Source organism: Misgurnus anguillicaudatus, chromosome 21 (assembly GCF_027580225.2).
Source record: "Misgurnus anguillicaudatus chromosome 21, ASM2758022v2, whole genome shotgun sequence".
Classification (NCBI taxonomy): Eukaryota; Metazoa; Chordata; class Actinopteri; order Cypriniformes; family Cobitidae; genus Misgurnus; species Misgurnus anguillicaudatus.
In genome coordinates, this window is record NC_073357.2 from 10,253,882 (window position 1) to 10,278,729 (window position 24,848).

The window sequence follows — 24,848 nt, forward strand, 5'->3', positions numbered from 1 at the left end:
CTCATGTTCTTCAGTTCAAAAAATGCCTGTATATAATGTTTACAAGTACTACCAACCGCTGCAGTGCTTTCTGGGAATACATTTTAATGCCACTCTAATTCTTCACAGCACTTCTTTTAAACTCTGGCTTTAACTGAGAACGTAAGATGACATGAGTCATATTGTGCCATTAATGGGATATTGGACCCACGTTTATGGGGCTGAACTTGGTTTAGAGCGCATTAAATCTGTCCCCCAACTGCCCCATATAAACACCTCAGCATTCTGTATCCGCCAAGTCCTGTCCATTATTTTCAGAGCAAAAGAGTTTAATTCTTAAAATTTAAGTACTGTATAATATATAATGATGCAGGAGTTTTTGATTGACACAATATCAACAATATGATCATAATGGTTTTTTGAGAAAACAGATAATGTCTCAAAATTGTTTGATATAAAGTTGATAATTTTTTAAAAGTCTTACATTTTTCTATCCTTTATAATATTTAAAATATTATTTACAATTTTAACTGTTTTCCCGCTATTGACGAGTTATCTGGTAAATTAAAGGCAGAGTCCACGATGTTTGAAAGCCAATGTTGATATTTGAAATCACCTAAACAAACACACCCCTACCCCAATAGAATCTGGACCTTCTGTTGATAGACCTGCCCCACACATACGCAACCCGGCATTTGATTTGATTTGATTGGCTATAAGTGTGTTTTGGTAGTCGGCCCGTCTCCTTTTCCAACGCGTTTTTCAAACATCGTGGACTCCGCCTTAAAGAGAAAACATTTCCCTGCCAATGACGCTTTCCTGACGAGTTTTACAGTAATCTGTAATTCCACTATTATAGTTTTTTTTTTTCATTTGATATATTTGTATGTTTAAATATTTATAAAAGAACATTTTCCTGTGAAACTTTTGTAAAAATCACAAAAAGGCTGGCGGGGAATGAGTTACAATGTTATTTATAGTCCATGATATTTTAGTCATGGACAACGTTAATATAGACACAAGAAAATATTGACTAAAATGTAAAAAGCATTGTTCAAAAGATTAAGAAAGCTATGACTAAAACTAAGTAACAAATAAAACTAGAGAATAAATACAATAAGACGACAATCATTATATTGCCCATTAATGCCTAAGCAAACTAACCAGCTATTGATTAAACAAATACTGTTATGTTAATATAGAGGCACATTTTATCATAAAGGTAAATTACTCCATACTGTCATCCACTGTATTTGGTGTTCAGTCCTTGGCACTTTGTGTGACCTCCGAGCACTTTAGTATTTACTATATGCGCTTTGTCCGTATATATAGTATGGACAGTAAGTCCTCCATACTGGATGGGCTACCTCAGGGTCAAATTTAACCTGTGTTTTATGGCTATTTGATCTATTTGCCTCCAGTGAATTTCAGCTCTCTGTCCCCACCCCCGCAATCTCTCATTCTTACTGCAACCGCCATTGGTGACCTTAATAAAAGCTTCTATTTGTTTTAGACAGCGTTCATAAAGCAAAATACACCTGATTTATAAATTGTGGAGTGCCAAGGCAGCTTTTCTTTCCCCATGTCTCTCATTACAAAAATGTACAATAAATCTCTGACAAGTGTTGTCTAGAAAGATTTGTGTTTTACTTTCCTCTGTTTCATTTGTTGAACTACAGTGTGCTTGGTGGTTTTGAAGTGTGTTAAGCCCATTTCAACATACAGTACAGTAGCTGTGGGGTTTTCCAGCTGGGTTCTTACCACTGCTGTGATGTCCATGGTGCTGAACTCAAGTGCATCAGGGGTTAGTAGTAGATCACCAACAACTCATCAGCTCTGCTTATTTGCAACCCTGAACTAATTTGCGCTGCTCTTAGTAGATTGCGTTGATCATTATGGAAATCACCTGTGTTATTTAATTTGTGCCTTTATAGCAAATAACCCACAGATATTACCACTCCCATTGGCGCTTTTTTTGAATTGCGCTCCCAGGCTCATTTGCCCCGTTTAGTAAATGTGACACAGTTAAGCCAAAATAAGATGTTTATGTCTTTCTTTTTTCAACTGAACACAAATTAATAATTTTATGTTTAAATGCTGTCATGTTAACTCACATTTGCGGCACATCCTATATGAGTACCCTGTCGACTCCCCCTTGTAGTATCCAGGGGAACAGGTTCGCACGCACCGCCACTCCTGCTGTAAGAAGTCAGGTGCACACTGAATGCACTCCTCAATGCCTGGCCCTGTAAACAGAACACTGATATTACTTTGTGTTTGTGGATCTTGAAATGTTATTTGTTTCGTTACACTTGGGTTTCAATGGCATTTTTCCTCAAGGCATGTTTGAAACATCTGGTGAGAAAGGCATAACATTAAGCCTGTTTAGCACAACTACAATGATTTTATAAAATGTACACGATTAGCATGGAAGCCTATTAGCATGGAAACTTGCTTCCAGCTATCTTGTCTTTAAAGTGTTCACCTCACAGATTAAGGAAAAGTTGCAGGAGATGGCCTTACATCTGTTGAAAGAGGAACATCATTAAAGCCTTTCTTCTACAGCACAATAATGTGTTTTCCTTTCAAGGTTCAAATGTGTGTATTCCCATGTTATTTAACAATGGCTCTGTTCCAAAATGTAGTAGCTGCCCTGTTGTCAACTGTATACATACTGCAACTGCCTTTTAAAGTCCAATTTATAGTTGTGTATAAGGTCTACGGCGTAGATTGACGTGCACCTCGCCAAATTTTTAACAGCGCGTCAGTTCTATGCGGACCACATGCGCTGTGATTGGTCCACTAGAACCTCTCCCGTCAGGGTAAAAACTGCGTCATAGGTATTTCCGTTTGTGAAAGTGAGAACAAAGATGGGCAAAGTTGAGGAGTGATTTAACTCAAACTGCAACACAAGTCATCATGATGGTTGTCATGTTTTTTTAAATTTCTTCTTTTATTTCCCTCTGCCATATTCCCTTCCTTTTCCTCATTACTTTTTGTATGTTCTTTTTACATTCCTACTTTTTTAATAATGATATTTCTCATTTGCATTTTCTCTATAGACAGTTTCATCAGACGCACGTGCAGTGAAGTGATTATCCGTCTGGTCGGAACTTTACTTTCTGTTTGTTTAATGGTCTGACTAGTTGCTAAACTGAACTATTAAACAAATACCTCATCGAAAATAACAAATGTTTTGATTTCCTAGGTGTTGTTTATTTTGCTTGTTATATAAATAAACTACTTTAAATATTTTGTTGTTATTTATTCTTAGCGGAGTTTACTGGAAGTTACGCGTGTTCCATGAAAGCCGCTTATGTTGTTACTGCTGAAACCGTCTATATTCTGTTGCCTGGCTAACTATTCCAACTTGGAAAAATGTAAGCACATAAAATTATCAGCTTTACTCTAAATACCAAGCACAATCATAGGCTATATTCCTCATAATCCTTCATTTTATGGATTTAAAGTTATTTAATTTTTTATAGATACACATCATGAGCTGTTTAAAGTTATCTCTCAATGCTTAACTCTTTCCCTGCCAGCGTTTTAAAAAAAAGTTGCCAGCCAGCACCAGCATTATTCATGATTTTCACAAAAGTTTAATGCCTTCCAGAAAATGTTCTTTTTTAAATATATAAACAAACAATATATCAAATGATAGAACAGACCCTCTGCTTTAAAAAAACACGTTTCACCCTACCTTCATTAGTTCTCTTTTTATCACCTCTCAAATATGGGTAGGTTTCTTCAAAAACACCCAATTTTCAGCACGAAGCTGAGATAATTCCATTTTTGTGAAGGACTTTTGATAGAGATCAGATGCAGAGCGATCTTTAAAACATATCTTTCTCTTTCACGTGAGGCACTACTTCCGGGTTGTATAAGTTGCGGATAATAGCGGTATTGCAGAAAGCCGGAAATTCTCGTCATTGGCAGGGAAGCGTTTTCTTTTAATTGACGAGTTATCTCATCAATGGCGGCGAAAGAGTTAATAGCTTAAAGCTTAATAAGTTGTTAATTTGGTGGACAGTATTTTTACCTGATGAAAGTCAATGATCAATGACTGTGTGTTGTGAATGGTGGTATAACGGTACACAAAATTTTTTAATCAGTTTTTAAGCCAGTTCGGTTAAGTTTTGGTACAGTTAGGGGGAAAATCCTAAAAATAAAATGTCTTGTTGTTTATTAACATTTGTAAATGTCAAAATTTGTCACTTTACACTGCGTCTTGAAACTCAGCTCTTGTGCATGAGACACTTTAAAAGATGTGAGTGTTAATCGTCAAACACGTCCATGTAGCTCATGTTTACATAGGAAAGTAATGGAAAAGTAGTGCAGTGGAATGAAAAAAGCGTTAACCTTTAGCGGCTTTGCTAAACAAACTTGCAGTCTGCAACTTAAAATGCTTGTGTGGGAACTCGGATTTTAAGTAGGTTGCGCACGTAAAAAATTCCTACTGTTAACTATTGTTAAAGATTGCATTCAGTACATACTGTGTGTGCACAACGTCGGAAGTCCTGTACTGAAACACTTATACATGTTATACACGAATACATGTACCATTACCGTCAGCAATCCCAACTGCAGACCGGAGCAGATACTGTACTGTTTTTAAATCGACTCATAACAAAGAGCTTCACAGCTGCTTTTAACAGAATAAAATCACACTTAAAAAACTGATCTACTGCAAACAGACAGAATTTGTGTACTGGGAAAACAAATGAGAAATAATAATAAAATAGATTCAATGTGTGAAATAAAACTTTTTCAATCCTCAAAAGAATAAAGGCCTTAAGCTTCTGGTTTCAATATAGTTTGGTGTTATGTTGCTAAGCTAAACAGATTGAATCTCACTTACTCCTTAATGCATTATGGGAATGCGTAAGGATACATGACAATTATTGCCTAACAACTTGGCCAAAAACAAGCATTCAACCATTTTGAATAGCCTCTTTTGTTTGCGATAGTATATATATATTATTTCATTTTTTTCAATGAACCCCAATTTTAAAAAAATGAAAAACATGAGGGAAAACAATAAAAGTTAAACAATAAAGCAACACAAAAAATAATCCTTGTGGGTCTGTAGCCTCAGAAATCTAACATACACATATACACAGCAAACAGTGAATGAGTGTTTGTGTTGAGTTTATACAGAGTCCTTAATGAAGATCTGATGTTAAACAGGTGTGTGTGATCAGTCTAGAAAGCATGAGCAGGATGAGCCATGGGCCGTTTCTCAATGAGTGCGTTTACATGCACAGAATAAGTGGATAACTCAAAAATCTGTTTATTATAGAAAACTGTTTTCATGCTTTTACATGCAAATCAATAAGCCGGCTATGCAGACAACTGCGTTTACATGTTTTCTCGACGGCGCTGTTTGGATTACCTATTATACAACCTCCCTATTTTAAATACAAACTTTGAAGGCGGGTTCATGTGTTTAACAGAACGTAAATTACCAGAGTGTAATCTCATATACCCTTACATGTTACTGTATGATGTAAATAGTCCTCAGATTGTATATTCTATTCTATTACCAGACGTCCATGCGAAATCTGATGTAAACAATAGACAATATCTATATTTCACGGATTATATTTGTGGACAAAAATGGTCATTGGATGATTCACACATCTAAAACAGACTGGATTCGACTTGTGATCAACACAAAGGAAAAAGTATTTATTTTTGCATGTTGTCATCCCGACTTCTGTCACAAAATACTACATATGATGCTAGAACATCTGTATCTCAAAACGGCTTTACAGGGGATTTGGCTTAGCTAAATGAGATGCAAATGAGCCCTATTGTCTCCCCCAGCTGGAAAATAGAGTCCCTTTCGTCTCTATTTTCTCAGTTTGAGTTTTTCTGAGTTTCTAAATTCAAATAGCCACAACTTCTCCAAATCGTATCAGATTTCCATGTGTTACACATCGTTGGAAAGCTTAGAAACTCCACTTTCAGAATCTGTGTAACTTTAAATGGCCCAGACTTGTGTCCCTAATTTCCGTGACTGGTCACATTTGTCATACATCACTAAGAAAAGTGCGTACACTACAATAATACTCACTCCTGAATACAGAGGAGTTTAAGATGGTGGGCTAAAGGAGGCTAGTTATTTTTGTTTAAAAAGCTTTAAATATGGATATTTCTACAACAACACCACGCGGATTACCCTCAGAAGCCCTTTGTTTTATCATCCTGGACCCGTTTGGATTTCTTTGGGGAAGGATATATGCATGTTTTTTGTGCTTGAAGGACGTGGACCCCGTGGCTTTACTGTTTAGCAGCTGGAGGATATAAGACATTTTCTAAAATGACTGAAAATGTGTTCATCTGAAAAAATATGGACATATGCATCTCGTACAGCTTCGAGGTGAGTAAATCATGGGTTTAACTATCCCTTTAAGTAAAAGTAAAAAAACTAGATGTTTAATGTACTTAAATATTAAATATAAACCAAAAACTTGAAATTATGAAATGTAGTGGAGTAAAAATTATGATAATATGCTTTGGAATGTGTTTTCCAAAAAAAAAAAACGAATACTTAAAAATTTACTTTTATGTACAAAGTAAAAATACTTAAGTAGTGTCTGCCTTTGTTAGAAATACAAATTATTGGCAGAAATCATTAACTCTAATAAAAAAATTACAAATATATATCACACACACTTGGAAGGTTATGCATCTGAGCTCTCCATGTCTTCTGAAGTGAAATGATATGTTTTTAAGAAAAAATTATTAGCATTTTGAGCTTTTTAGAGATTCACATTTGAATAAAAATAAGATATACAAAAAAGGCATATACACCCAGGATGGCATGAAGTTGAGTAAACTATGACCTGCTTTTCTTTTTGGGGTGAACTATTCCTTTAAATAATGTGAAAACAAACACCACCTTAAAAAGAACCATTACTGTGCTGTAGAAGAAAAGCTTCAATGATTCTCCCACAGTCAACCGATATAAGATCATCTCTCGCAATGTTGCTTTAATCTAAGATATGAACTCATCAAAGACGAGAGAGCTGAAAGCAAGCAGGAAGGCTTTTATGGCTAATCTTGACACCTACATAGGCAGTTCACTAGAAACTTTGTTAATTAGGATGGGCACACACTTGAGTAAATCTGTCGATTCATTTTCCTCTACCTGCTGTGTCTACAGCATCAGCTCTCCACGTTGCAAAGAACCAAGAAAGCAAACAACTCATGCCTTAAGTTAATGAACTTCTATGCTTGAGCAAGAACAGCGGTACAGGACCGTCCTGAAAACAACAACTCACTTTTGAGTTTTTTAGTTTGAATTAGTTCTGCCCCAGTGATAGGGAAGTTTGGCAAGCTATCCATTCCGCAATTTGTTAATTTATCCTTCTCTGAATTCAGTTTATTTTCTATTTGCGAGGTAAATTTAATACTGCTATAAATTTGTAATATTTACAAATAATAAAGCTTATTTATAATAATAAAGCTTATGCTGGTTGAATCTGGTCAAACATAAAATCATAAAATCTGGCATAACATAAAAACAGAACATAAAAGAATAGAGGAGAGCACAGTAGAGGTCTTCACGGGTCCACTTAGACCTGAAAACTTGGGGTCCGACATGATGTCCGACCAGAGTGAATTTCAGTCTAAAAGTTTAGTGTGCCTCGGGTATAATAATAGCGGCATCAGGTAATTTAAGGAGATGGGGGGTAATGCTATTTCATGCATTCTGACTTATTAACACAGTTTAAGAGTTGTAACCAACATGCTAAACATAAGCAAAGTGTCAAAAGTATTGCTGCTTTATCGTCCCTATTGCTACACGAGCACACGCTGCTTACATGCCGAAAAAAATGTGCAGTGCTTACACACTGCTCAGGTGTGCGTTGTGAATCCAGCGTCACTCCTGCACTAAATAAGGTTGTCACATTGTGCATATTCTTGCAGTATATTTGTCAGAAGAAATTAAAATATAGAGTACAATACACTGAATTAGAGTAGAGTACAAAAGTGTAGAAAAGACCAGAATAGAGCATAGGTGGTTAAAATAAAGAGTAAAACAGAGAGCAGCAGACCATAATAAAATAAATTAGAATTGAGAAAAATATAATTTAACACAGTAGAAAAAACAGAATATAAATGAATATGACCTGTGCAGGTGGAGCAGGAGACATGGCAAGGGCTGCACTTCATTTCTTCTAGATTAAAAAAGGTTCCATTGGCACACTCTGGAACACAGGTCATCCCTGCCAGACTTTAATCAGAAGGAGAAAGCAGAAGATTAAATCCATATCAAATATTCACTGCAATGTTTACAAAGTTTTAAAGAGGTTTTCAGACAACATTGAGAAACTGTAAATGACTTTCCAAAACCTCTCATATGTGACATCCACAAGAAGTGATGTATATTTTAATCTGGCTCAGCAGCGTGTTCATATTCCAGATACAACATAAATACTTTATATTAAAGAGTAACAAAACCCTAAACCAACTTTTTTTAGTTAATGATCTGTAAGAATGATGCTTCATTGATTTGAGTAACTTTTTGGGTATACATTTGGGTATAGTGTTTCAGTGCTACAATATATGGTGTAAAAACGTCAGAGTGGTGGCCTCTTCAGGTTAAACGGTGGCTACTGCAGTTGAATTTTCCTATTGGATGTTGTGGTACTACGTGACGTAAGCAGGTTCAAGCTCACCACGCCCTTGTTACGATCTCACCACACCCTTGGTACGAGCTCAGAATAATGAATAATGCTTAAAGCCCTAAAAGCTGCTGTATGACAATATGTACAGCTAACAAGCCAAAGAACCCAGAAATAAGTTTTTATAAGCTGTCGAGCCGTAAAACCCAGCCTTTAAGGAGAATAAAGTGGATCGCCGACTACGTTTCCCCCTATTGGACGCAGTTTTACTAATAGGAGTACTATGAAAAGTTGCCTGTTTCCATTTCTTTGTCTTTAAACGCTCGTTTTTTGAAGTCGAAGGTTTTCAAATTTGCATAACTGCGCTCTGTCTCTATTGCAACAAACCTTCACTAGATCAGTTTTCGCACTTCATCTGCTCATTTGCATTTTAAAGGACACACCCAAAACACCACATTTTTGCACACACCTACAAAGTGGCAATTTTAACATGCTATAATAAATTATTTATATGGTATATTGAGCTAAAACTTTACATATGTGCTCTGGGGACACCAATGATTTATTTGAGATCTTAAAAAAGTCTTGTGCCATGGCCCCTTTAACAATTTAAGTTCAGTGAACATAAGTGAACGTTAAGGATAAGTATGTTAAGTGAACTTAAATAAATAAGTATTTGTTGGCCAACCTCTTGTTCTTGGAAAGCTGGTAACTTTAAGCAAAGTGGACTAATATATGGTTTGGCAAACCTTCAACCATGAAAGTTGAATAAACTCAAAAAAAGCTTTGCTGCCAGATGCTTTATTCTTTTTTAAGTTTATTCAATCTTTTATTTATTACAGTGTGAGGTACAGTATTGAGGGTCAGTGGCTGAATATGACAGGTTGAAATTAAAGTTGAAATTGAGATTTATGCATCATAGTTTGTTAGGATAGGACAATATTTGACTTCAACAATTTGAAAATATGAAACTTGAGATTGCAAAAAAGTCTATATATTGAGAAAATCGCACATATTAACAATGAAAAGGTTTGTTTTTAATGCTCTCTACTTACCACTGTGATGACATTGTTGACAGAATGGCGAAAGTTGTAAGCTTTTACATAAACCAAAATTGAATGGGAAATCCCTTGGAACAGGTAGCCAAACAAAGTTTGTAGGTGGGTTTCTGGTCAATTTTGATAGCAATTTTGCTGCATCCACTCACAAATACAAAGTTTTGATATATTTACAAAATATCTTTATGGAAAATACATAATATACTAATATATTTATTTTGCTATGTATTTTTAGCTTTTTCTACAAATATACTTCGCAATGGGTTTTGTGGTTCTGGGTCACATATGTGAATATAAGAGATTACAGACTTGCAGATTGGAATATCTCTATTTTTACTTCAAAACACAGTGCAACAGAGTTCATAACCTTGACAAACTGAATACTGTAAAGTGGTCACAACATTAAGCATGTGGTGCTTTACCCTTCACAGGACCAGACGGCCTTTCAAGAACTAAAGCCTGATCTGCCTCAGTCCAATCTGTCTAAACCACAGCAAAGGCGGCATGCATAAAGATGACCAGATGTACCCTAGATGTTCTAAACCATCATAAAACCCAAAGCCTCACTTTCTTTTGCTGTTTAATCTTCACCATGCGGCTGCAAACTCATCCCGTATGTTAAGAGGATTCATAATTCAATATACAATAAAAATACAGTGCAAAGTGGGGTGTAAGATGAAGTTTACAGGTTACAAGTGATTTTTGCAAAACATCTGGTTCTTTTTACTTGATACTCTTCAATTAAGCAACAATTTAACTTCAATCATTTAATATTCTAAGCAAACTACCACAATCTGAGGGCACTATAGTTAAAGAACATGAAACCTTAGTGCTATAAAGTCTGCAAACATTATTTGCTAAATCATTTTTGGGCAATTTCCAAGACATGGTTTAGATTAATCCAGGACTATGCTTTAGTTATTTTAGAACATTTAACTAGTTTTACAAACCTACTAAACTTTACTCATGTGCATTTTGAGACAAACAATGGCACTGGTATATCGTTTTAATGTTCTAATATAAAAGTTTTAATGTCCATCCATATTAATTTTTTAATTCATTTTATTAAGACACAAACAGAAAACGCAGGAAATATGTACAAAAAAATAAAAAATGTAGTTTTCAGGACTAAATGTCTCCTTTAGGCATTGTCTGTGTTTAGTGTGACCTCTCTTGGAATTAAACACATCTTGAGCGTTTTTGAGCATAATGAAGTAAAAAGACTAATTTATTTCAAATTAGAAATTAGGATTTAATTTTATTTAGGTTTAAGAGATCCTGCAGTTTCCTGCTATTGCTCAACCTGAAGGGGAATTTACCCTAAAAACTTGACACATCAGTTTAAATTTTTTACAGTTTTGAATACTACATACACATTTCCTGTATTTCTAGATGTATTCTATTAAAGAGACTGAGAAACAATTATATACGATCACTATAACATTGCAAAAACAACAAATCTAATTCTGGCATGGTGGCCTAAGACTTTTGCAAAGTACTGTATATTAAGATATTTCAGTGCAGTTTAAGCCAACTAAAGCCCGGGATACACTGCACGATTATTGGCTGTCCCAGACGAAAGATTGCCATCGTGAAACAATCGCCGCGATTTTTGTTATCGTGGCTCTTTATCGGTGATCCGATGTCGTACAGTGAGAGAGGTTCAAAGACGGGCGTTTTTCCGGTCTTGCGTCCAAAGATAGCCTACGATAGTTTTCTGACAGTGTCAGAAATTCGGCATGATCACCGCACAGTGTGTTTGCTGCTACGACCTGCGTACTGGTATTTGTTTACCACGACGCATGCTGGTGACGTTGCGCAACGCGTGACGCTGCCGCCGAAGCTTCCGTGTCATCATCGTACAGTCTACATGCCTGTCGTACCCGAGTATAAACGATCCATGTCGTACAGTGTGATAAGTTAATGATCTTATAAGAGGGCAAAAATCCTGCAGTGTATTCTGGGCTTTAAACATGCATTTTAGTCTGGGACTAGGATAACCCCTTCATGTCTTGTTTACCAGTAATAATATTTAAACATCTTTAAATAAGCTGTACACTGCAAAAAATGACTTTCTTAATTAGTATTTTTGTCTTGTTTTCAGTAGAAATATCAAAAAATTCTTAAATCAAGATGTATTTTCTTGATGAGCAAAATGGCCTAAGAAAATAATAAATTTGTGCTTAAAACAAGCAAAAATAACTGCCAATGGGGTGAGAAAATTTTACTTGAATTAAGTGTTTAAGAAAAAAGAAATCTTATTTCACAATTTTTTTCTCACCCCATTGGCAGATAATTTTGCTTGTTTTAGGGACAATTTCACTTAAATTGTATATTATTAATTGTTTTACCTGAAGCCATTTTTACATGCAGTACACTTGTCTGCATCTCTCAAGCATTTCAAACAATTGTCATAGCACTTCAGACATCGTCTCTGACCTGAAAGAGAGACAGAGAGATCAGACACACATCAGTCAGAGTAAGTGACAGAGAGAAAGGGAGTCAATTAAAATTTGTTTCACTAAAATAAAAATCCTGTTCATTATAACTTACTTTTGGTCATATACACACTTAAAAATAAAGGTGCTTTATGACTCCATAGAATAACTATCTTTCAAAAAATTATATATATATATATGACCTCCAAATTGTCTGAAAGGTTTAGGAATTACAGCCATTTAATATGTAGCTCCCCCTTTTATAAAGAGGCCAAAAGCAATGGGGCAGTTAACTCAAAAGCTGTTTTATGGACAGATATTTTCTAGTTGTTAAATAATTTTCTAATAAATGAAGCATGTTAAAGGTCTGGAGTTAATTTTAAGTCTGGCATTTGCATTTGGAAGCTGTGGCTGTGAACCCACATCATGTGGTTCAAGGAGATCTCCATGCAAGTGATACAGACCATATTTAGGTTTCAAAAGCAGTCACATAGGAGAAACATTAGTAGTGAGCAGATCAACAATTTGGTAGATTCTAACTAAAAAAAAAACACACTGGTGAGCTCAGAAACAACAACAAAACTAAATCCTGAATGGCTATATAAGATAACAATGGTGGATGATCACATTATCCTCTTCATGATAAAGAAAAACCCCTTTAGAATGTACATTCAGCATACAGTCAGCTTTAATCTTTTGTTTTTGAAGTTATTTATATACATACAGTAAATTTAAAACAGGCAACAACATAAGCAGCAGTCAAACACAGCTTTAGACCTTAAAGTTTTGTATGATCATTTTTGCCATTTACCAGTGAGGGAAATATTTGGGAATCTGGATGCAATTCATGCTTGTGTATGTGCAACTTATCCATTCATGCTTCTATTAAACACACATCCCACAAACATCTGCTCCACACGTGCAGCTCCGCATGTGTTCAACAGCTGAAGCCGCGTGTACAAACAGCAATAAGGAAAGTCAAACTCCTTGCTGACCTTTATTGTCTTTGAACGCATCACAGGCAGAGTGTGAAAGATGGCCAATCAACAAGCTCATTTGTGGAGATAACTAGACCCCGTCCTATTACAGCATCTGTTATAAATCTGAAAACTCATCCCACAAGCATACGCAAAATTGAACAAGGTGGGCCTATGGATCTCTGAAGCTCTGGTTCTATGGGCGGAATGTGAGTGTTTCACAAGATCTTCGTCACTGCATGTTGTTATCATCCAAACTCAAGATCAGTGTTGGGGAAAGTTACTTTTAAAAGTAATGCATTACAATATTAAGTTACTCACCCAAAAAAGTTACTAATTTGTTACTTGATTACTTTTAATGGAAAGTAATGCTTATGTTACTTTTTAGTTACTTTAACGTTACTTTTTCTTGGCTGAGGCTTGATGTCTTTCAGGCCTTGCAGGTGTTTTTTATGACTGAAAAGTTTTGCATTTAGAAATTGCATATTTCATCTAAAAAATGTCGAACTCTGGCCTGCCATCTCAGTTTCTGACTCAAACTGTTCCCACACAGGCGTGTACGCATAGAGTGCATTATGTGACTACATTTTGTTTTAATTCAGTACATAATTTTTTAAATCAAATTAATTAAACTAAAAAAGTAACTTGCATTACTTTTTTGAAAAAGTAACTCAAATATTAATATGTACATTTAAAAGTAATGTGTTACTTTACTCGTTACTTCAGAAAAGTAATATCATTACGTAATAAATGTTACTTGTAATGTGCTACCCCCAACACGGCTCAAAATGTCTGTGTATATGCATGTATATGTATGTTTTATCAATGTTTTAATGCTTATCTGCAAATTTTTAACTTTCTATTTGCACAACAGCTAAGTGAACACATCAGGACTTTGGACAATGATGAGGTCAGAACACTCAATGAGTGCAATGAATCAGTGCAATTTATCAATGGCTTTATTTGACTGACCCTCATCGTGATAAAATCCGGCGGGACAGATCTCTATGCAGGTGTTGTCCTTTGAGTAGAAATAAAGGCCTCTCCTGCAGGACCTGCATTCATTGGTTCCTCGCCCAACACATTTCTCACAGCCTCTGCTACAGCGTCTACACCTCCTGGCATTTCCATCCTCAAAATAACCCAGTGGACAGTGGCTAACACATGTCCTATGAGAAGAGAAAGAGACAAGCTGAAGGAATAGTTCACACAAAAAAAAGACAACATTATTATTATTTACTCACCCACATCTAGTTCTGAACCAGTACTGTTTCTTTCTTTAGTCAAATACAAAAGGCAAAGCACCATACATTTCCATACAACTCATTACAAGTCTTCTGAAGTTAAATGATCGCTTTATAAATTGCAATTCACTGATACACTGATAATCCTTCCCCTAAAATCTGATTTGCAGTCATGTTATTTAAACTTCCAGTGATGCGTACAAAAGCCAATATCTTTTGCCTTCAATGACATTATAGCTGGTGCAAAGCATCTAAACGTCTCCAACCCTAATCAAACACATGTCATTTTAAAGTAATCCTAAAGATTTCGATTTTATTTTTCTGCTGTGTTTGATTAGGGTTAGAGCAAAACTCTGTTGGACCTCGACCTTAGGACTGGAATTGCTCATTCTTGCCCTAAAACTAATTTTAACCACCTGCATCCATTCCTTTCGTCATGACTATAACTGAAGACTATGGGTGAGCATTGGAACATACTTCAATTGGAAAATTTAAAGCTTTGCCCTCCGGCTCCCTTTCCACCATGCCAGTCTGGTACAGCAACCTTATATCAGCCTGTTGCACCAATCCACCTATTGATCTTATGCTATAACCCCCATCCAAATAGGTCAATCCACTTTTTTTGTCTGACATAAATTTGGATTCATCCCCACTGTGGCTGTGCCTTAAGATTCTATCCATAAAATGAAAAATAGATAGGGGCAGCCTATGTTGGATACCTACCAAGAAGGACACAACTTTGCACCTGTTATAGTGACTGGCCACTTCCTTGGCTAAGGTGAAAGAGGTAATTAGAAAGTTATGAAGTGGCAAGGCATCAGGAATGGACAAGATTTGCCCTGAGTTCCTGAAAACAATGGATGTTGTCAGGGATGTCCCTGGATTGCAAGAGAATGGCTGGCACGTGGTTGTTGTTGTTCCCACAAACAAATAAATGGAACAAATTGTGTGTTCCAGTCATTGACAGATCACAATTCTCAACCTGCCAGGGAATGCCTATGCTAGAATGCTTGGGAGAAGAATCTGGCCAATTGCTGAACCTCTGCTGTATGAGGAACAGTGGACCAGGTTTTCACATTGGCAAGATTCATTGGGAGTTTGCTTATCCAGTCTACAAGTGTTTCATAAACCTGGAAAATGCTTGTGACCATGTCCCTCAGGGTCATTGTGGGAGCACTACAGAAGCATGGAGTCTGATTGATAACTTTTATGGTGTTTCTTAAAGGGATACTTCACCGATTTAGCATTCAGCTTTGTATCTGTAGAAACCCGGCAGTATTACTGAATGACCATGTTTCCCTCCATCATTTCCCCCTGAGAGGAGAGATATCTGCATTTTGGTTCTGCAAAAAAGTCCTCCGATGATGCAAAAATCGTCATATTACATCATAGGAGGACTTTTTTGCAGAACCAAAATGCAGATATCTCTCCTCTCAGGGGGAAATGAAGGAGGGAAACATGGTCATTCAGTAATGCTGCCGGGTTTCTACAGATACAAAGCTGAATGCTAAATCGGTGAAGTATCCCTTTAAGGAGCTTTTAAAGCATTAGAGCATAAATTATAATCCCCATTTGTTGAACAGCTTGGACATTCTGCATATCATCTAATTTTGTGTTGCATAGAAGTGAGATAATGATATCAAACCAAAAGACATTGGTAATTAACTGACAAAAAATGAAATAAAAAAAATAATTTGTAGGTACACTGTTCCTTTAGGAGTAATAAAGATGAATGAGATAAGATAAATAAGAGTCATGGTCAAATGTTACTTTAGTTTCATAAAAAATAAAAACACTCCAGAGGTTAGGGGATCAGAAAACGTATCCGCTTTGTTGTATATAAAAAAAGATTGCTGATTCACCTGCCCGTCTTAAGGCTGCCAAGGCTGTAGTGAATGCAGTTCAGGCAGTGATCAGCATCTGGTCCATCACAGCCTTGATCTCCACATTCAAGATGGCACGGACCTAAAAGAGTCACAAACCAGCAATGCCATCATTTACGTCTTAAAACTTACACAAGGAACCCATTTTATTGGGTTTATATTAATATTTTGAAGTCAAAATACTTTCTCTGATTTCACATTAATGTTTAGGAACTTTTAATAAGACATTTAGGTGTTTACTTCCCAAAAAGGTAAACACTCTGCACTGTGATACTAATAAAGTAATGATGTTTACATTTGCAGTAACCCGGTCAATGCAACATGCTTCCTTCTAGATCAACCAATGGTGTGAGTTTAAGGTGTGGCTATCTGTAATGAGCCATTTTGCAAAGCCAGTATTTTCAAACAATGGCTACATATAACAGAGCAATTGAAATATTTTGTCAAAGCTAAAGTAATAAGAGCATAAAACTTTGCCCTCGGGTTTTCTCCACAGTACCATTATATTCCTCCTCCTCTTCTTCCTCTTCTGGCTCAGGGATAGGTGTAGACTCTGGAATTTTTATCTCTCTGCCTGCAATGGGAACCTCCAGCATCCTGGAGCGAGAGTGGTGGGAACTTTGAGACTGGTAGGGGTGCTCAGACGTGCCATGGAGGATTAATGTCCACTCCTTCAGCTTACCTGAGAAAGAAGAAAAAACAAAGGAGGGAGCACTGAAGCATGAGAAAAAATTTCTGTTATGCGTAACAAAAGCAAACTAGGAATCAAAAAACTTAAATCTGCTGCACAAAGTTAATCTCTAAATCTCGCTAAACCAGAAATGTTGTCATTCACATACACAACATACTTGACACCATTATGTAATGTCTTGTGTTGCCAGAATTTTGAATACACAGAAAAAGATCTGGTTCACATTAAAGCTTAGTTCATGAACCCAATTATATAGAAATACACTTGTAAAATGCTATGGCAGTTTCAGCTGAAAAACATTTTTGTGATCAGAGTTTCAGCCCATCCAGTTATAAAACATTCACTTACGGATACTTACTTTTTCACTAGGCAAATGACACAATCAAAATAAATACCATGGTACAATCTACAATGACTGTGTTATAATGGCTTTGTGGACATTTCTGACTTTATGTACAAATGCAGTTGTATGTGAATGTCAATCTAGATGACAACATACTGAGGTAAACTGCTGGTGCATTTAAAATGTCTGTAATGTAGATTTTTACTAACCCAAACAGAACGACACTTTTTACAACTATCCATCTTTTTTTACAGCCCACATAAAAAATACCAGTAAAACAAACAGAAAGCAAACTCGAAGGACATTTCAAGGGCTTCCTCTCGACATGTGGGTTGTTGCAAAAGAAGGTGTGACTGCAGCATGATTCTGCTTTCTAATACACGTTTGGGTAATTTCAAAAAAAAAAAAAGGGGTGCAATCATATTATGCACTGTGGTAAGATCAGTCAGAAAATCCATTCAAGATGGTGAACAAAGCAAAATAAATATTGACTATTAATCAGTCCCAACAGGATTTTTCAACTTTTTTTGGTGATTTTTGCGATAAAAATGACTGATTTTGCGGTGTTAATTTCAAGAAATTTGCGGGAAAAGAATGTGCTTTTTCTAACTGGGAAACTTTAAATGCTTAATATTAAACTAGTAAGTTCTCAAGTAAATAAGCAAGTTAAACAGTGATAAAATAGGAACAGAGAAACAAATGAAAATAGGACAAATAAGAACAAAGTCAACATACTGGCACAGCCCTTTTTGAGTGGGGGGTGGTGAAAAGGTGATGTACACCTTCAAATTAATAAAACTCTGGCATTTTGATCTAGAAGCCTAATTTTGGTCATGTTTTAAAGAAGAAATTTTAACGTTTTTACAGAAATATCTGTAGGTCAAAATATACTTTTTTATAGCAATATAGTATTATTATTAATAAATAAAATAAAACAAAACTGAGGTTTGTGTTGGTTTGCTGTGAGGTTTGCTGCATACTTTTGTCACTAATGAATTAGACCTTTCCAACAATTTATAGTTTGTCCTGATAGATTAACATTTACATGAAAAATATTGAAGTAAACTTAGGTGTCCTGCTCATGGGACAGCAGCAGTTAACGGGTTAATGAGGTACCAGTGGCAGCTGGTCAATAGGGGGCGCTGCCCGCTTAAAGTTGGCCAGAAAGGAAAGCTACTTAACATGTTACCAAAAAGTTAAATATATAGTGCAAATTAATACAAAATAAAATCATGTTATAATTATGTTAGTAATTTAAACAAAACTGAGTTTGTTGTGTGTGTGTCATGTTTGTGTGTCTGGGGCGCACCCCTAATGAATGTCTATGTAGGTCAGTAAAAATGGTAAAAACATGCGACCTGAGGCTGAGCTGTAATTGGCTGGTTTTGGAACCGCCCTGGGGCGCAGGACTGTGCGCCCCAAACCCTCCCACTTATGTTGTAATCAATATTGTTTTGTACCTCCTGTGGTTGGACCGTTTTCAGAGTCTCATAACCGCGTTGCAGATTGCTGTGTTAACTGATAGCTACAGTACTGACCAGTGAAAGCAAGTGAAATATCTTGAGATGAAGGAAAATATGATTTTATATAATCCGGTATATTCCGTGGCTTAGTCAACTTTGTTGTTGTTAGTTTTGTTGTAGAGTTTAAAAAAGCACCCACGAGAAAACCACAGTTTTTAAGGGAACTTCACAAACCATGCAGATTCAGCTGATATACTGTATGTACTTAGTCTGATGTGAGGGAAAAAATTGCTTGTGCTATTGCTATAAAAGCAAAAAGAAACGTAAGAGCCTGTGATTGGGCAACTTTAGTGTCTCTATTTGTGTGTGTTCGGTCGCGTTAACTGAACAGTCTTTGACGGAAAAAATTTTAAGCAGGAAAAAGAAAAATCGAACGCCATTTTGGCAGATTGCCCATACAACTTGACTAAATGTAATTCATGTGCTGCATGTAGATGCATATACTGATGACGCCCAGGTTTCTAAACTTTGGAAACTCTGCGCATCGCAGCTGAAGTTAAACACTACAGGTACGCTGCAACCAGACGCCTGTCTCAGGTAAAAGACACAAAATCTAATGACAAGAGTCTGCATTAATCTGCCTTCATGTGTTTATTACACAAGATGGTTTCAGATGAGTTTAGTTCAATTCAGATTTTTGCACGTTTATTGATATTTAAATCGCAGAAGTATTTTGTTATTTGATTTGTTCATATTTGCCTGTTTAGCATAAAGCTTGCGTGTTTTATTCCCTCTGCTGTCACTGTGAGAAAAATAAATATTCATCTGCTTCATGTGATGTTAAACATGTAAAGTGATGCACGTCTCCGTTTATCTGTTCTCTAAACAAATAAATAAACACATTTTGACTTGTTTGCTTTTCTTGTAAGTTTATGATTAGAAATGTACATGTGAACGAAAATAATTAAAACATGAAATGACGGATAATAACTGACTGTGACAGACTTTTTACAACACTGTTCATCAAAAAAAAAAAAAAAATGACGGAGATTGAAAAAGTCTATCGCAAACTCTGCGTGTGTGAGTGTGTGAATGATCACCTTGATTAGTTAATTACAGATTCATATTACATTTATTTCATGCGTTTGATTTCAACTGTAACATTTTCAGCATTTCAGCTAAGCAGTAATGATATTCATCACCTGATAAATGGCTATTAACAGTACTGCATTAATACAGTAAAAGTTTGATTTTGAGTTGGTTTGCGCCTCCCCCCCCATTTTTTTAAGCACCAGCCGCCACTGTGAGGTACTGCTTGATTTTTGATGAACACAGACAGCTGTCACTTTAAAACCTATACAGTAATGCATGGATCCACTAACCACACATCCATACTACCTTTTTTCCTAAACTGTATTTTATATAACCATCTTTTTGTACCTATTTTCGATGATGGACATTTTGAACTTTGTGTATGTGAGCATTCAAGTGCAAAGTCCTGCACGTGGGCGGGTACCCCGTTTGATTTAAAGGATGGAATAATATTAACGTGTCATTTGCGGTGCAGATGCGATCAATAGGCACGGGTGGACTGCAGGTCTAAAAACCCAAGACCATTTCGACTTGACTCCATACAAGCTGATAGACGGCTGTTTTTAAACCGTCCTGTGCTTATTTGTGTTCACAGTCTGTCTGAAGACTGATAAAGGTTTCTAATTACAGGATGGTTTGTGGGTTCGAGTCAAAAGGGTCAGGTAAGTAACCAAAATAAATTAGTGCTGGTGTTGAAAAACGGGGTGTTCTGTTAAAGGGATACTTCACCGATTTAGCATTCAGCTTTGTATCTGTAGAAACCCGGCAGTATTACTGAATGACCATGTTTCCCTCCCTCATTTTCCCCTGAGAGGAGAGATATCTGCATTTTGGTTCTGCAAAAAAGTCCTCCGATGATGTAATATGACGATTTTTGCATCATCGGAGGACTTTTTTGCAGAACCAAAATGCAGATATCTCTCCTCTCAGGGGGAAATGATGGAGGGAAACATGGTCATTCAGTAATACTGCCGGGTTTCTACAGATACAAAGCTGAATGCTAAATCGGTGAAGTATCCCTTTAAGTATGGGAATTATGTCCCGTGCAAGACTCTGAATTGTGTGTTCATGAGATTAACTATGGGGTGCAGGGTTGCTAGCCTAGGAGATGTGCATGTGCTTTAGTAAAATAATGCCAAAAATGTTCACAATGTTGTCTACTCCGTATCGTGAGAAAATATAAGATAATTTAATTTTTTATGGAGATATTTAGGTTTTTGCGATGAAATAAGAAATTATGCAAAAAAATTCACATTTTGTTGATTTTACGTGATTTTGCATGGACTGAGGTAAATTTAAATGTACCAGCTTATTAGAGTTTAAAACAGGGTTGACAACTTTGGCTTTGCAGCTGGACTGAGATTTTTTTTTTTGGGGGGGGTACATTTCACATAATAAAAACTGTTATGATCACTCGATCATTGCTTTAATATACATGTTAATTTTAATTACCCGGTTAATAACTGCATTTTCTGTAAAGAAACGTTATGGATTGTGAAAAGCGGCATACAAATAAATGTAAATCCAACTGAATTAAGGGAATTCGTGCTTGGCTTCTGTAAACAAAACTCCTGCTTAATTTTATTTGATTGGTTGGAATTCCTGCTCAGCTCTGTAATTTGATTGGCTGGAATTTGCGATTGTCTTGTGTTAACACAAACTCCTGCCTTCTTTCATTTGATTGGTTACAACTCCTCCTCGGCTACGTTTTATTGGCTAGAATTTACCCTCTTTTAATTTTATGTCAGTGGTCAAGATTTTGACATTGACGAGCGCTGCTGGTCCACTACGTGACTGTGTATTTCGAAGCAGGCATGTATAACAGAAGCTAGTTACAAGTGGGCCCAAGGATAAAAAACAGTTATGTGATTGTTATTATTATATTTGCATAACAGTGCAAATATGGCCCAGCGGGAAAAAACCCGGTGCTCCAGATGGCCGGTCCGTCCCTGACCGCACACTTGTCAAACTGTAACTGGTGGTATCTCTGTTGTTTCAAATCTGTCCAAATAATAAGGTATAAAAAGACAGAAAGACAGTCATATGAGCAGATGCTATATTTCCTTTAGGCTGGATTGTTATTTGACGTGAGATTTATTTCGTCAGCATGAGATAGAGCCCCAAGTGTGTGTCTCACGCCTAATGTGTGAGAGTTGTCAACCCTGGTTTTAAAAATACCTTACTGGTTTTGGCAAACAATGCTGAAATCAGGTGTGAGAATTTACTTCAGGAGCCTACCTGTATGTCGCACAGACTATGCCTATGTAAAGAAGTAAACTTCAGCAAAATTTTGTGCACGTCATTGACCAGCTACAAAAAAACCCAAACTTGCGTGAGTTTCTGGACAATAGGAAGTCTCTTCTATAATGGTTGATAATGACAGAGAGCATAAACCATTTGATTTTTGAAATGTCTGAAATAAACCCTAGTGTCAATAAGTTAAGTAAACCTCACTTGTCTCTGTCATCTACAAGTAATGTGGCAGATAGCACTTGATCATTTGAAATCTGTTTGCAAGACTTGTTAGGTTTAATTTAAAGTTATATTTAAATTATGTTGTGAAAATGCACTCCAAAGAAATAAAGGTGCTTCATCATGCCATAGAAGAAACATTTTTGAATGAATGGTTCCATTAAGAACCTTTACCGAAACAAGTTTTTATACAGAGACTGAAACACTGAAAGTCACTGAAAATCCGGCGATTGCACATCATTACATAAATAACATACATTTTCGTGAGAAATTACAGCAATTAGGCCATTTCTTCAAGAACAGATGATCAACTTGCCCTTCAATTGGTCGGCCTTTCTACATTTATATAATCTACAGTGTAATTTGCTGGATTAGTTGCACCTCGTCATTGTGCCACTCACATTATGAGATCATGTGGCAATAATAAATATTGTAGCATCTGTGATAGCTCTAAAATGGAGTTTCGTTGCAAACCTTGGAAATCTGTCCACAACAGCAAAATCCAGCACAAAATCCTGTAGTGTGAGCTTGCCCATTAGACAGATTTCTCAAATCCTTAGCAGACTCCTTAAGGGACTGCACTAATCCTCATGTTCCTTACCCAAAACCTCAGGATTCCGTAGCTTAGCAGGTGAGTCGGATATCTCCAGGGTCCACGTGCCCTCCGCTCTTTCCCCCCAACAATGCACCGTCATGAACTCCCAGTTCCTAAAGCCCTCATTGGAGTTGTCAAACAATCTATAAGATAGCAAAAACAGAAATGGTAAAAGTTTTCGAGAGAGCAAACGATAAATGAAACAGATTCATCTGTCCTTGTCTGAAGTGCTTTCAGACCTCTCAGTCAATCAATTGAGCACTGAGTTTTGTTTTTCTGTTGGAGGCAACAAGGAAGGCATATACAAGACAACTAAAGCAATACAGTTAATTGCTGTCTAAATCAATTTCCCACTATGTTTGTATGAATGTATATTAGCAGCTGGCGATCACATCTCATTAGGGCTGGGCGATGTGGCCAAAAAAATTATCAAAAATATGTTTTCCATATCAGTCAATATTGATAATTATCATGATAAATAACAAATCTTTATTCCTGTCAAATTTAAAGGCAGATTTTTGCTCCTGAATGAAAATTATTAAAACCAGGCAGTTAATAATTGTTTTAAACTACTTTTTATTCAGAACATGACAAATACAAATACTAAAATCTTGTTTTAATGTTTAGGCATTTGTATTAAATGTAAATATATTTGTTATGAAATCAACACATTTCTGACACAGAAAGCAGCCGGCTACTGTCACTTTAAGACCCAAGACTGCTTTAAGTTTCAATAACATCCAGCTGTTTATGTTCACTTAAACAAGAAAGAAAACTTAGTTCAATGATCACGCGTGTATTATACATATACAAGCTATTCACACTGATAAATGGATGTCAAGAGCGTCACATTGCTATGAGAGAGCAGCACACTCATACAGTTGATTCAATGCAATGGTGGATCTGCTTTTTTTCTCAGTTTCCTGAATTTGTGAATATCCTGTAGATATACTTGTAAAGGTGTGTGGGCGTGTGCGCGGGCAAGGTGGACACTGAAAGAAGTACAGTATACTGTACCTATTTTGTCTGCTGTGTTCTGGGATTTGATGAACCTTGTTTGCGCGTCCAACATTACACAAAAGGAAAATGTTTCCACGCATTTGGATTCTGTGATTCCGTCTGCGTTATCCGCATCGCGAAAATCATAGTGCTCTACTAATAAATGAATAACTTAATTCCACTCCTTCAAGTCTAACTGACACTGTGATTGTAAACCAAGAGCGCGTGCCGCATCCGGAAGTGCTTGCGCAACACATAGTGCGTAAACATTATCGATCACTTATCGAGCAGTCGTCAAAGTTTTATCGGGAAAATTTATATTGGTACAATTGCCGTTATCGAATTATTGGCCAGCACTACGTCTCATCAGTCATAGTGTGATATGTTTTATTTGTTTTATGTGAAATCTTGGCAGATTGAGTCGGAATGAGCAAATTTTCAAAAATTAGTTATCTATATTTTGACATTCTCTATTAAAAAACTTCAAAACGATGTATGATTTGTTGGAATCTGACCAAAAACAAAAAAATGTTTGAAGTTGAGTCAGCAAAGACAATATTGAGAAAAATCGAGAAAGTTGGAAAACAAAATCACCGCATCCATATCTTAAAATTACTGTTAAAACTAATAGATTTGGCACACACAAAGTGAAAAACAATATCTATAGGAAAATACATGTTAAACTTTTTCCTTTGTTTTATTGTTTGATTGACATTTTCTTTGTTTTATTGTTTGATTGACATTAAGACAGACAGCTTTAGGATCTACTGTAATGCAAGGATCTAAGGCGATATGTCTGCGATATCGTATGCAGTATGGCCCAGCTTGTCAGTGAACTACGGCTTTGTGTAGTAAATCCCGCTCCATGTGAAAGTAGGTGATGTCGATTTACTAATAATCAAGGAACTGGCTTTACTGACGAGTTGGGCATGGCAATTACATGTGATTTATCATGTAACCCTATGTGTGTCTATATCG

At 36.3% G+C, this 24,848-nt stretch overlaps 1 protein-coding gene across 2 annotated transcripts in view; it reads right to left on the minus strand.

Moving 5' to 3' along the window:
• The window catches only part of pcsk6 (proprotein convertase subtilisin/kexin type 6), a 123,385-nt gene that overhangs the window by 18,438 nt on the left and 80,099 nt on the right, over window positions 1-24,848 (minus strand). For both annotated transcript variants that reach the window (XM_073859192.1, XM_073859193.1), the window contains 7 exons: window positions 22,878-23,014; window positions 16,715-16,897; window positions 16,195-16,297; window positions 14,061-14,257; window positions 12,025-12,112; window positions 8,121-8,224; window positions 2,089-2,225 (listed from right to left, as the gene is read on the minus strand). In XM_073859192.1, the coding sequence (XP_073715293.1) occupies window positions 2,089-2,225; window positions 8,121-8,224; window positions 12,025-12,112; window positions 14,061-14,257; window positions 16,195-16,297; window positions 16,715-16,897; window positions 22,878-23,014 (949 nt within the window). The remainder of the gene's footprint in view (window positions 1-2,088; window positions 2,226-8,120; window positions 8,225-12,024; window positions 12,113-14,060; window positions 14,258-16,194; window positions 16,298-16,714; window positions 16,898-22,877; window positions 23,015-24,848) is intronic.